The sequence below is a fragment of the Eucyclogobius newberryi genome, unplaced genomic scaffold (assembly GCF_026437365.1).
Source record: "Eucyclogobius newberryi isolate DKJ021-1_F unplaced genomic scaffold, fEucNew1.0.hap1 SCAF_7, whole genome shotgun sequence".
NCBI classification, from domain to species: Eukaryota; Metazoa; Chordata; class Actinopteri; order Gobiiformes; family Gobiidae; genus Eucyclogobius; species Eucyclogobius newberryi.
Genome location: NW_027316389.1, coordinates 5,513,610 through 5,527,952, shown reverse-complemented (window position 1 = coordinate 5,527,952; position 14,343 = coordinate 5,513,610). Strand labels below are relative to the sequence as shown.

Sequence of the window (14,343 nt, the reverse complement as noted above, 5' to 3'; positions counted from 1 at the left end):
TCTGTGCTACTGCCAAATCAGGAAATCAACCATCGCCCGGGTTGTTGCATCCTCTGTCGACTCCGTCACGTCCATGGTCACACGTAGCTCTGGTTCCAGAAGTGTTTAACTCAGTGGATAGATGCAACAGGAAGAAACTCAATGAGAAAATAATATGCATGACCGCAGTCATGGCAGCCCTTCCCCCGAATGTTAAAGAACATCTAAATATGAACTCTGACCTCATGGATGGTGATAACGCTTGGTTCAGGAGACACGTGGTGTACGCTTTGACTCAACACCGTAGCAAGGAAAAAGGTAACAAATCAGAGACACAGAAATTGCAGGAACAATTAAACTTAAAAGTAAAAGCTCTAAAAGACAATGTAGATAAGAAAGGTTGATGTTTCAAGGGAGGACTCAGAGGAGGCTTTGGAGGAGCCCAAGGTGGAATAAGTCGTGGTCGAGGATTTCAGACTGATCAACAACGGGAGGAAGGAACATGCTAGCAGTGTGGATCCACTGACCTTTGGGTGCGAACCTGCCCACAACCGGCTCCTCACCGGGGAAGAGGAGGAGCCCCCACTGTGCACAGGCCCCGACCTGATGCACAACCAAATGCTGAGGCTCCCACAGTTGGCAGTTTTACACTGGCCACAAAGACAAGGAATACTATGGGTGTCCAGAGAGGCAGGAGCCATGTCAAGCAGAGCCTATATTTCATGTGAAGGTGGAGGGACAAGCTGTACCTATGCTGGTGGACACCGGAGCCACGCACTTGTCAACTTCCCCCTCCACCGCAACCAACTTTTGAGCTGTCACTCTCCTTGGTTGTTTTCTCTGGGACTCACTCATTTCTGCCATGGACTTAACCTCTGCACACTGACATTGAACCTGCTTGAACGCAATCTCCTGATGAAGACTGGAGCCACTATTTTATGCTCTGATAAAGGACTAATTGTTGCATTACTGGCCCCGCCTGACCGACATCACAGAAGGCGTGGCTGCACAGTATCAGGCATGGACACCCTGAATGGAACTCTGGCATCCTACCACGCACCACATGACTCCCTCCATTGTACTCGTTTCATGACAGGTTCAAAAATGAAGTATTTCCATCTAAATTTGATGTTAAAAATGTCAGTACATACTAAAACTGTAGCATTTGATACAATTTTGGTCGAAAAAGAAGGTGTAGCTGTTTATTGTCAGCTGATCAAAGAACAATTGGGTTGGTATAGAAGGTCTGAGGGTAGCGTGCCACACGTGTCTCACCGGCTCATCAGGTAAAAGATTTAGGACCACTGACTAAAAAAACGTCTGTTACTGATTGGCATCCTGTGTGCTGGAACTATCATCATCTAACGTGAACACTCCTATTCTACCTGTACTTAAGAAGGACTTCTCTAAATTCTAAATTTAGACCTGCTCATGACTTTAGGAAAATCAATTAACTGTATCCCCCCTACCCCCCACCCTTCACCCCTCCCCCATTGCAGATACTGGAACCTTCTCATACGTGCATCTCACTGTCTCCTGGGATCCGACATGTTTTTGCTTCCACCCACAAGGGTGCAAAATTGCAACACACTAGATGGCCACAAGGGTTCAAATTAAGTCCTGGAATCTTTAACCAGGTGCTGAAGAAAATGCTTTCAACCTTTCAGCTGCCAGAGAGTCATACTGATGCAGTATGTGGACGATCTCCTGCTGGCTGCTCCCACTGTCTCAACGTGTCTGTCCGCCACCAAAGATGTCTTGGTGAGGCTTCACAAGTGCGGCTTTAAAATCTCTCAGAAGAAGCTACAATGCTGTAGGAGATCTGTGAAGTTCTTAGGATGAACAGTGTCTAGTATAGATAATTGTATTTCTCCTGAATATAAAAACATGATTCTGACCCATCTTTAACCCATGACTGTGGACACATGCTCTCTTTTCTTAGCCTTTGTGGCTACAGCTGCCTGTTCATACCCGACTATACGTTGTTCACTGCCTCTTTGCGTGCACTTATTTGTGAAAAACGGATGAAGAACACTACCACACTTTGGACTGGGCTTAATTTTCTGTGGAGGGTGTCAACATGGCTGACAACCTCGACCTTCTCCTCATGACTGTGTTTCCCAGGTCATATTGTGCCTTTCTTTTAAACCTCTGATTGAACACATAGTTTTCTTTACTGATGGCTGTTGTTTCAGGAAGCGGGACAGCTACCTGTCTGCTGCCGCTGCTGTTGTTCAAGCTGGAGGAGATTCTTTTGTTGACTGGTATTCTTCTACACTCTTTTACTGCCCATCTGCAGAACGTGCAGAGATCTTGGATATTGTGCTTACTCTTGGGGACTCAGATGACTGACCGGTGACTATCTACTTGGACTTTGCTTACGCCGTGGGCGTTATAGTCACTCAACTGGCAGAATAGTGAAGGAAATTTCAGGACAGTTAAAGAAGGTCCAGTCAGACATCCAGATTTAATCAAAAGGTTAGATTATGCACCTGTGTTGCCCTCAGCTATCGCTTTTGTTATATGCCCTGCCCACACCGAAGGGCAGGACTTTGTTTCCAGGGGCACTGAGGCCGCAGATTGCTTGGCCAGGAGAGCGGCGGGTTATATCGCCTCAGACGCTGTCGGATGGTGAGTAACTTTCTGCTCTCCACACTACATTATCTACTGAAGTCATTGTCAAAGCCTAAGCTTTGACAGTGACTCTATCATTGTTACCAGGGTGACACTGGCTTCTGGTGGGGTCCCAAAGGGAAGCCTGTTTTTCTCACTGGACCGCTAGTAGACGCTGCATTAACTGACGCCCAAGTCCGTCACATGTTAAACCGCACTGCAATTGATGTTTGCCTCACCCTGGTACGGCCCACACATTATATTATGAACATAAGTACCAGAGTTTGTGGCAAATGTTTCCTTTTGACTATAATTGACTTGCCACTGGCCAAAAGCATATCCTAGCTTTGAATCAAATTTGACAAAGGCTCCCATTTTAAGAATGTTTATCTGCAAACTGTTGTTGCCGTGTTTGGCCTTCGACACATCTTTTGGCACTGTTATCATCCCCAGTCCCAAAGGAAATTTCGAACGCTTCAAAAATATATATATATATATTTTTTTTAATTGAAATTACGTTTGGTTAAATTATGGTTGTCACTGGTGAATTGGCTTGATGTATTTCCCCTTGCTCTGCTTACAGTAAAACAGACCGTGTGCAGGGCAACGGGACACTCCCCATTTGAACTGTTGACTGGGACATCTTTTCTGCCCCTATATCCTAATGTTAACACATCTCCTGTTTTCTCAATTACATGCTTTGGGCATCTAGTCTTTCCACCCAGATCCACAAGGAGGCGGTCCCGGCTACGGCTGAACCTCTGCCCGGCAAGGTTCTCCTGAAAGTGCTCCGGAGATCTTGGACTGAACCTCGCTGGTCTGGTCCATTCACTGTCAAAGCCAGGACCTCCCACGCAGTGAAACCGGTGGATAAAGGAGGATCATCATCTACATCTCAGATTACCCCTGCCACAAGAGACTCTCTAAAGAACATTTCCTTCTAAATTGAACTTTTTACATTTATTTTTTCCTGTGCTTCTGCTAATCATTTCTGTGTTGTAGACTCCGTTTGAGTGCTTCTTTTAGGACTCGGTTGATCTCTGAGCCACCTGGCTTAGAGATGGTCTGGTGGTCTTCTAACACGTGCACTCTCCAGGGTCCTGTTTGGTGACACACACGCTTACATTGCTTTTTTCAGGTGGGCTGGGTATTCCCCAGTCCAAGAGAGGGAGGTTGGTTTATGAGGTTAGTTTATGCAGTCATTGTTTTAAAAGGATTTAGAATAATAGGTAGAGTAATAGGTATTCTTCTTTGGGACGCATCGGAAAACATTAGACATCAAACACATATAACACAGACTGACAGTATATTCTACGCAAGATTAGATTCAGTTCCAATACAATCGGACTGCCTGGACACCTCCTAGAGAATTTTACGTAGGACTAGATTGGCTATGAACCTTCAGACTAAAATTCCACTTTTTATATATATTACAAAGAGAATAATTATGAAATAATAATCTCCTACTTATAAAGTAGGAAGTGAAGGGACTATATGCTCCCTCAGTTACAGAACCACATTAATTAAATTGTGAACTCCTAAATGAGTTCAAAAGAGGGAATGAAGGAATTAATAAGCATTTAATATTGTAATGCATTAATATACCTTTCATTGTTATTGCAGACTGGACACACACACACACACACACACACACACACACACACGCTCTGTCTGCTTGATCTGTCTCTGCTCCCCCAGCTTCTCTGTCTGGGTCAAGGGTCGCATCTCACGACCATATTAGGATGTCCTGGAAGATACAGCCTGGTACCAAGAGGTGCCAGAAAAGATCCACCTTCTTATGAATATTCATATTCTTTGTCCTGTGTGTGAGAGGCCCCCAGATGAGGAGCACAGACGTCTGATGGGAACTTGAGGGACAAGACATGCGTTTTTAATCTGTTAGTTTTGTAATCGTAGGGAATAAATACTTTTATTTTAAAGACCATAATCTTGGTTGTTATTCTCAGTAATTAGAACCAACACCGGCTAACGCGGGCTACAGTAAAAAACAGTAAAAAAAACACAAAGATACAGACATTACACCGTCCCAAAACAGCTAGTTTCAAGAGAGTACGTGATGGTAATTATTCAGTGGTAGTCACATTAAATTCAAGCCCGTATTTGTTATGCCTAAGCAGAGGAAAAAAGAACACAGCCCGGTGCTAGCTTGGAATGTAGCGAGCTTAAGCGGCTAACGCGGGCTACAGTAAAAAACAGTAAAAAACACGAAGATACAGACATTATATCATCGCAAAACAGCTAGTTTCAAGAGACTACGTGATGTTAATTATTCAGAAAGTGGTCGCATTAAATTCAAGCCCAATCTGTATCTTCCTGCGTTGCAACAATGAAATTTCTCCATGTGTGGACAATAAAGGAATATCTTATCAAATGTCACATGTCTTCATCTAATTTCTTCCCTCTCTCCCTCTGTCTTCTACAGATACACTTTCCCTCAAACCCTGTGCAGCAGGTCAGCACGGAGCGACGCGCGTTCAGCACGGAGGCAACGCGCTTTCAGCACGGAGGCGACGCTCGTTCAGCACAATGGACATCCACTTCCTCATTGCTGGCCACACCAAATTCTCCCCTGATTGCGACTTTGGACTTATCAAGCAAGCATACATGAAGACCAGGGTTGACACTTTGGAAGACATCACTGAGGTTAGTTTATATTATTTGACTACTATAATGTGTAAACATTAGCCTGGCAAAACTTCAGTGCTGCTCTCTGTTCTGCTTAAGTTGTTGTGTAAGTATGTTTCTTCTGTTCTCATTTTTTTACATTGTCGCCCTTGTCATCAGGGAGTGGAAAACGGCTCTCCTGAGAGTCACCTCAGTATCCCACAGCTTGTTGGAGTGTTTGTCAAGAACTTCGACTGGCAGAAGCATCTGAGTCCCTTCTTCAGACGGCTTCCAAAGATCAAGAGTTATCAGCACTTCAGGTATTTATATTGAAACTTTCACATTGTGTTAAAAAAAAGAGCTAATGAGTGTTTTATGTGAAATAGTTAGCCATTTCTTAAATGTCCTGTTATTTGCTTACAGCTTTGATGCCAAGAGACCAGGTGTGGTGCTTGCAAAAAGTCACTGTGAAGCAGAACCTGTGGAATTTCAGCTACTAAGCAATTCAGCTGATCTGCCTCCAGTTGACTCCTCCTTGAACCGACACCTTAACGTGGTGGAGGGGTTTGAGTGCCTGACTGATCCCGGGAGCTATGTTGTTGGGGGCTTCAAGCCCCTGGTAGGGTCTCCCAAGGCAAACAGGTCCTAGGTGACGGGTCGGACAAAGATCGGTTCAGAAGCCTCTTATGACGACTACAAGAACAAGGCCGTTTACGTCGCCCGGATCGGCGTCGCCGGGGCCCCATCCTGGAACCAGGCTTGGGATGGGTGCTCCATGGCGAGCGCCTGGTGGCCGGGTCTTACCCCATGGGGCCCGGCCGGGCACAGCCCGAAAGAGCGACGTGGGGCTGCCCTCCCGTGGGCCCACCACCCGCAGGAGGATCCATAAGGGGCCGGTGCAGAGAGATCTGGGCGGCAGTCGACGGCAGGGTCCTGACCAGATCTCCAGACACAGAGACTAACTCTGGGGACATGGAATGTCACCTCGCTGGGGGGGGAAAGAGACTGAGCTTGTGCTGGATGTTGAGCGATACTGACTAGATATAGTCGGCCTCACCTCCACGCACAGTTTGGGCTCTGGAACCCATCTCCTCGAGAGGGGCTGGACTTTCCACTTCTCTGGCCCCTCAGCTCAGCCGCCACGTGTTGGAGTTTACCCCGGTGAACGAGAGGGTCGCGTCCCTCCGCCTTCGGGTGGGGGACAGGTCTCTCACTGTTGTGGCGGCCTACGGGCCGAACAGCAGTGCAGAGTACCCGGCCTTCTTGGAGTCCTTGGGAGGGGTACTGGACAGTGCACCGACCGGGGACTCCGTTGTTCTACTGGGGGACTTCAACGCCCATGTGGGCAATGACAGTGACACCTGGAGAGGGGTGATCGGGAAGAACGGCTTCCCCGATCTGAACCCGAGCGGTGTTCAGTTATTGGACTTCTGTGCTAGCTGCTCGGAGTTGTGGTCGCAAGGTCTCCGGTGCCTGTCGTGGCGGCAACCCCCGAACCCGGTGGTGGACACCGGAAGTAAGGGATGCCGTCAGACTGAAGAAGGAGGCCTATCAGGCCATTCTGGCTTGTAGGTCTCCAGAGGTCATCGACGGGTATCGGCAAGCCAAGCGAGCCGCGGCTCGAGCTGTCGCAGAGGCAAAAATCCGGGCCTGGGAGGAGTTCGGGGAGGCCATGGAGGAGGACTATCGGTCGGCACCAAAGAAATTCTGGCAAACCATCCGGCGCCTCAGGAGGGGGAAGCAGTGTCTCACCAACACCGTTTACGGTGCGGGGGGAGGCCTGCTGACCTCGACTGGGGATGTCGTCGGACGGTGGAAGGAATACTTTAAGGATCTCCTTAATCCCTCAGTCACGTCTTCCGAAGAGGAAGTAGAGACCGGGGACTCGGAGGCTGGCTCATCCATCACCCAAGCTGAAGTCACTGAGGTTGTTCGCAAACTCCTCGGTGGCAGGGCTCCGGGGGTGGATGAGATCCGCCCTGAGTACCTAAAGTATCTGGATGTTGTAGGACTGTCTTGTTTGACACGTCTCTGCAACATCGCGTGGCGGTCGGGCACCGTGCCTCTGGACTGGCAGACCGGGGTGGTGGTCCCTCTGTTCAAGAAGGGGGACCGGAGGGTGTGTTCCCTCCCGGGTAAGGTCTATTCCAAGGTACTGGAGAGGAGAATCCAACCGATAGTCGAACCTCGGATTCAGGAGGAGCAGAGTGGTTTTCGTCCCGGTCGTGGAACACTGGACCAGCTCTATACCCTTCATCGGGTGCTCGAGGGTTCATGGGAGTTTGCCCAACCAGTCCACATGTGCTTTGTGGATCTGGAGAAGGCTTTCGACCGTGTCCCTCGGGGTGTTCTTTGGGGGGTGCTCCGGGAGTACAGGGTCCGGGGCCCTTTGCTCAGGGCTGTCCGGTCCCTGTATGACCGGAGCAGGAGCTGTGTTCGCATTGCCGGCAGTAAGTCAGACCTGTTCCCAGTGCATGTTGGACTCCGCCAGGGCTGCCCTTTGTCACCGGTTCTGTTCATAGTTTTTATGGACAGAATTTCTAGGCGCAGTCAGGGGTCGGAGGGTGTCCGGTTTGGGGACCACAGGATTCCATCTCTGCTGTTTGCAGATGATGTTGTCCTGATGGCTCCATCAAACCCGGACCTGCAACATGCTCAGACTGTTGCCCCTGCGACCCGGCCCCGGATAAAGGGGCAGAAGATGGATGGATGGATGGATGCCTCCGGCTGACATCTCCATGTCCTAGTCCCACCTGGACGGACAATTGACAGGCAGACCTATCTGCCTGCCTCATATCTATTATCTCATATCTCATATATTCAAAGCCATGGACCCGTTGCAGTTCGCATACCGGCCTGGCATCTGTTTACTGAATCACCTGTGAATTCTGTAAATTCGGAAATCGACAATTGGCAATAAACCCTATTTTGATTCTGATTCTGATTCTTTGATGCTATTCAGGTTCTTTTGTAATCCAAGTATTTCCATTTTAATATAGTAACTTCTAATTCTGATTCAAGTCCAGTTCACATCAATAACAACACTCCTCTTGAGTCTTTAGTGACAGCTGTAGGGGGAGGGGTTGTCAGTGTGACAGGGGGGAGGGCTTATCTCAATGAGATGCAAATGAGCCCCCGTGACTCTGGGCTCACTCCGGTGAGAAACTTTAGAGGCAGTTTTCTCAGTGAAAGGTTTTGAGAGTTGTTTACATTCAAATGACCACAACTCACTCAAATATTATCAGATATGCATGAGTGAGACACCATTGGATAGCTTTGAATTCACACCTTTAGAATCTGTGAATAACTCAAAATGTCTCCGGGTAGACTTGTAACTGGTTTATCCACGGTCAGTCACATATATATATATATATATATATATATATATATATATATATATATATATATATATATATATATAAATATTCATATTATATACATATACATAATTTCCTCAAAGGAACCAACATAAAATAATACTGAAGCAGTTGCAGACCTACAAACTAAGCAACAAAACAATACTGAACCTTCTACCACATGGACCCTGAATCTTTCTAAAGAACATCAAGTTTGTCCATTGGTGCAAACGGGACGGGTGCAAACGTTTTCTGAGCATTGATGCCCAAAATGGACGACACAGGATTACTCAAAGATGTGAATCTGGCTTGAAACGCCTACTTTCTGTTTGAATTCAAGAGTTTCTGGGACACAAGTAAAATAAATCACAGTAACTAATTTCCAACAGTTTCAGTGGAAAACTGTGACCTGTATGTTTGAACCCCAAAGTCACTTCTTCACTGTGGTGAGGACCAGAGGAGCAGAGTTTATACCCACAATATTTAAACAAGGATTTAAAAATGGAAACAGTTTCTCTTTGAAGCAGCAGCCGGTGAAGGAGTAGATGAGATCTTCAGAATCAGCATCATAAAAGGAGACCAGACCTTTGTCATAGTCCACAAACACACCAACCTTCTGAGGAGGAGACTTCAGAGACAGAGGGACTGAAGGATCAGTACAGGCCTCATAGTCATGTGTGTTGTTCATGTGGATGCACCAGTATCCATATTCACTGTTCAGAGGGTCTTTAATATGTCTTTCTACAGACTCTTTGGCCACTCCTAAAGTCCATACAGTCTTTGTTTTGACTTGAACCTCAAAGTAGAACTTGCCTGAAGAAAAACTCTGCTTTGTTAAAACATTGTGCCATGAAAATCTCTGAGGACTGTTTGTGAAGTTTTTCTCATACGTGTGATGAACGTGCTTCAAATCTCTGGACACAAACAGATTAACATTTGCTGTGTCTGGATCCAGAGTGAGATCCACAGCAAACTGTTTGAATGGCTTCAGTTTGGCCTCAGACACCTTCTTACATTCTTCAGTGAGACTCTCCTCCAGCTCAGACAGAACTCGGGCTGCAGTTCCCTCATACGTCTCTGTCTTCAGTGTCTCACTGCTCCAGTCCTTCAGGCCTGTAGGGGGCGTCAGTTTAGTGCAGTGCTGGAGGAAGTGCAGGTGGTCTTCAGAGTGTTGGAGCTTTTCTGCCTCAGTGCTTCTCTGCTCCAGCTCACAGATCTCCTGCTGCAGCTGGAGGACCAGAGCTTCAGCCTGTTTCTGGCTCTGTCTCTGTCTCTCCTGGAGCTCTTGTATGAAGCGCTCTCGGCTCCTCTGAACAGACTCTATCAGAGCGGTGAAGGCCTGCAGCCCTGTGGCCCTCTCTGTGTCGACTGCTCTCTGACTGAGCTGCACTGAGCTCTGGACCTCCTGGATCTTCAGCCTCCTCTGCTCCAACATGTTCCTGATCTGCTCCTGAGTCTGCTGCAGCGAGGCCTTTCTCCGGTCGAACTCTTCCTTCAGAGACACAAACTTATGAGACTGGTGCTCTAAAACAGTGCACATGGTACAGACGCAGCTGTGGTCGGTGCTGCAGAAGAGCTCCAGAGGTTTGTGGTGTTGGGGACACATCCTCTCCTCTATGTTCTCCACAGGCTGGGTCAGCTGGTGGCTCCTCAGCCCGGGCACGCTCAGATGAGGCTGAAGGTGCGTCTCACAGTACGAGGACAGACAGACCAGGCAGGACTTCAGAGCCTTCAGTTTGGGACTGGTGCAGTAATCACAGGACACTTCTCCAGGTCTGGACTCTTGTTCAGACCTACTTCCTGCTTCCTGTTTGAACTGAGAGACCATCTCTGAGAGCAGCGTGTTCACTTTGAGCTCTGGTTTGATGTGGAACAGCTCTTTACAGAGAGGACAGCTGCAGAGGGCGCTGGTGTCCCAGTGCTGGGAGAGGCAGCGTTTGCAGAAGTTGTGTCCACATGGAGTGGTCACTGGTTCAGTGAAGAAATCCAGACAGATGGAGCACAGGAACTGGTCCTCAGACCTCAGAGCCGCCATTCTGACCCTGAGGACAGAGACATATTGGGTGAAAAAGTATCTTTGCGTCATATGAAGCTGATAAACCTGTAAAATCCTACAGTCACTGTCTCGGAGCAGCTCAGATAATGAACAGAACGTAATGATGAGAGTTTGTAGTAAAAAGAAGGATGAATCCAAGAGCTCGATGATGGAACTCTCCACCTGTTTGTAGTCGGTTTGAGCCGACAGAGAAGTGGGCGGGGCCACTATTCTGACCCTGGAAAAGTCAAAGTGAAAACTAAACTCCTCCATGTTCATGCATATTTGAGAACGTCCTGACACTGAAGTTTTAACCTAATACAAGAATCATTTCAGAACGTGTTTGTGGAGGTTTGAACTAAACAGAAAGCAGTTTGATTTAGTATTTCATGATTTTACACTAAAGGGCAGCGTGCCTTTCTCTAACGCTCATACGCACTAATGGATCATAGAAATGTAGAAGAACGACATCATCTAAATACTTTTTGGACTTTCTTGTGTCCATTCATGTTGTGTCCATGACGACGGCTGTACTCACCACAGTCACTGCATTTACATGCAAACGAAAAAAAATATTTTTATAACATTCTGTTTTGAGGTCTTGGACGAGCTCTGTCCTTGTCCAAGTATGCATGCAGACGTCATTTCCGGTGAGTGTGTCGCGTTTTCAGAGCTGTTCGTTCTTAGAGCCTTTTACAGATTAATCCATAAATTATACACACTATTTACGCATCATATACACAAAAGTGAGCGTTTGATTTCTCCGTAAACAATCCGGAGCCTAAAGCCGCTCACTTTTCAGTATTTCGTGGATTAAAAGCCCTCCTCACTCACTAGCTCCAGCCTGAACTAGCCTAGCGTAGCCTAGCCGCTAGCGTCATGGCTGGATCTACCTTTACCTGTTTGAGCTGTCATATGTCGAGTCAGAACCCTGGCTCCTTCTCTGATGACAGGTGCGTGAAGTGCAGTGTAGTGGTAGTTTTGGAGGCCAGGGTTACGGAGTTAGAAGCGCGGATCCGCTGTTTAGAGGAGCTTAAGTCCAGTTATAGTTCGGTTTTAGCGTGAGGGCTACCGGACCGCGCTGCAGGGCGTAGCATTAGCATTAGCAGTAGCAGTAAGGCCGAGCTCAGCCCCTCAGCGTCTCCCGTGCAGCCGGGACTAGACCAGGAACAGAATAGGGACCAATTTGTGACAGTTCGGAGGGGACAAGGCGCTAAACGCTGAACCTTAGAGCGCCGTGAGCTTCACGTCTATAATAGGTTTTCTCCCCTCAGCGATCACACGCCCGCTGAACACACGAGAGAAACTCTTGTAATCGGGAGTTCTATTGTTAGAGACGTGAAGCTGCCAGCTGCTAGCGTTAGGTGTTACCCGGGGGCCAGAATGGGTGACATCGAAGGAAACCTTAGGATCTTAAAGCAGAGTAGGACCCGTTTCCGGCGAGTCGTGGTTCACGCAGGCGGTAACGACGCCCGGCGGAGACAATCAGAGGTGCTCAAAGTTCAAGTAGCCGCGGTGAGTGAATTAGCGAAGTCGATGTCAGACACTGTAATATTTTCTGGTCCCCTGCCCAATCGGATCAATGCTGAATTGTACAGCCGTCTTTCAGCATTCAACAGCTGGTTATCTGGATAACTGGAGTGCGTTTTGGGGAAAGCCCGGGCTCATACGCAGGGATGGCATCTATCCGACTTCGGAGGGTACATCCCTATTAGTTCGGAATTTGACCGATTGTCTTAGTCGTGTTAAGTGACCATCTAGGGATGAGCCCCGGGCGCAGAGCAGCAGTTTAAGACGCTCCTCTGTCGCTGAACTCTCGCCCGCTCTGTCACATGTGAAGTGTTCAGATTCAAGACAGATAGAGAGTGTGTGGCCCTCGTGTCCCTCGTGTCCCTCGTACAAATAATGCCAAAAAGTCACATCTCAGAAAAAATATTTCAGGCGTCAGAACAAATAACTTAAGGATAATAACAATCACAAATGACACAACTATACAAATGAATAAACACGTAAAATGTGGACTGATAAACATTAGAGCAATTTCCTCCAAATCGCTCTTAGTTAATGAATTAATTAGTGACTATAACATAGATCTTCTAGCTCTAACTGAAACGTGGCTTCAACAAGACGACTACGTCAGACTAAATGAGTCCACCCCACCCAGCCATGTTAACTTTCAGACTGCCAGGAGCACAGGCCGAGGTGGTGGTGTGGCAGTGATCTCACACTCAAGCCTACTCATGAGCCCTAAAACTAACAATGCATTTCACTCATTTGAAAGCCTTATGCTGTCAATCACATGTCCAAATATGAAAAACCAAAAAGGAGTTTTGTTCATAGTTATCTACCGACCTCCTGGTCCCTACTCAGAGTTTTTAACAGAGTTTTCTGACTTTATATCAAACTTAGTGTTAGCCTGGGATAAATAGTTATAGCTGGAGACTTTAATATCCACGTGAACATGGGTGATGACGCTCTCAGTAATGCCTTCAGCGCCTTGTTAGACAGCATTGGTTTCACTCAGAATGTAAATAAACCGACTCACACTCAAAAGAACACTCTGGATCTTGTCCTAACGTATGGAACAGAGATTAGTGACCTCATTGTCCTCCCTCAAAACCCTATTTTGTCAGATCATTTCCTAATTACCTTTCAGTTTATTCTTAAAGATCATCCAGTCCCACAAAATAAAGTTATAATGAAAAGGACAATATCTGAAAAATCTATTTCAAAATTCAAAGAAATAATAGAGCCAATATTCAGTGACATGTCATGTGATCATGTCATGTGATCATGTCATGTGATCCTGCTGAGAACAGCTTTAGTCCCAGTTTAAGTGATCAATGTGTCGACTTGACCATGAATTCTCTGAAGTCTGCTCTTGACGTTGTCGCGCCGTTAAAACAGAAGGTCATTAGGCCAAAGCGCGCCTCCCCATGGTACAACCAAGAACTGCGTTCACATAAACAAAGAGTTAGAAAGTTAGAGGGATTATTTCGTCGCTCTCACACCGAAGAATCCCTAAAAGCATGGAAAAGTTGCCTGCTGTCCTATAAGCAGGCTCTGCGTAAGGCCCAAACCAGATATTATTCAAATCTAATAGAAGTCAACAAAAGTAACACTAAATTCCTTTTCAGCACTGTAGCTAGGCTAACAAACTGTCACAGTGCAGTAGAGCCTTCAATCCCAGCTACACTCAGCTCTGATGATTTCCTCCTATTTTTTAACAATAAAATAAAAACAATCAGAGATAAATTAGATGAAATTACCCCCGCTATTAGCCCTGAACTAGCCCAAGCTGTAAATCTAACGTCCCATATAAATCCACCTGTAAACTTAGAAAGGTTCACAGCTGTTGATCAAGCAGAGATAACTTCAGCCATTATGTCCTCTAAAAGCTCAACTTGTGTCCTAGACCCCATTCCAAGCTCCTCAAAGACATTCTCCCCCTAATTATAGACCCTATTCTTAATATAATAAATACTTCACTCGAAAGTGGCTATGTTCCACAGTCCTTCAAACATGCAGTCATTAAACCTCTTCTGAAAAAGCCTAATCTAGATCCCGACCTATTGGTAAACTACAGACCTATTTCAAATCTTCCCTTCGTCTCTAAAATCCTTGAAAAAGTTGTAGTAAAACAGCTTTGTCGCCACCTGCAGGACAATAACTTATTTGAAGTTTTCCAGTCAGGGTTCAGAGCCCACCACAGCACTGAAACTGCACTAGTTAAAG

At 46.7% G+C, this 14,343-nt stretch overlaps 1 protein-coding gene across 1 annotated transcript; it reads right to left on the bottom strand.

The window, feature by feature from the left end:
- Positions 1 to 9,003: 9,003 nt before the first annotated feature.
- LOC140348870 (E3 ubiquitin-protein ligase TRIM39-like) lies at positions 9,004 to 10,614 on the bottom strand. Its single transcript, XM_072434987.1, has one exon. The coding sequence runs from the start codon at positions 10,606 to 10,608 to the stop codon at positions 9,004 to 9,006; it is 1,605 nt and encodes a 534-aa protein (XP_072291088.1). The 5' UTR covers positions 10,609 to 10,614.
- Positions 10,615 to 14,343: the final 3,729 nt, after the last annotated feature.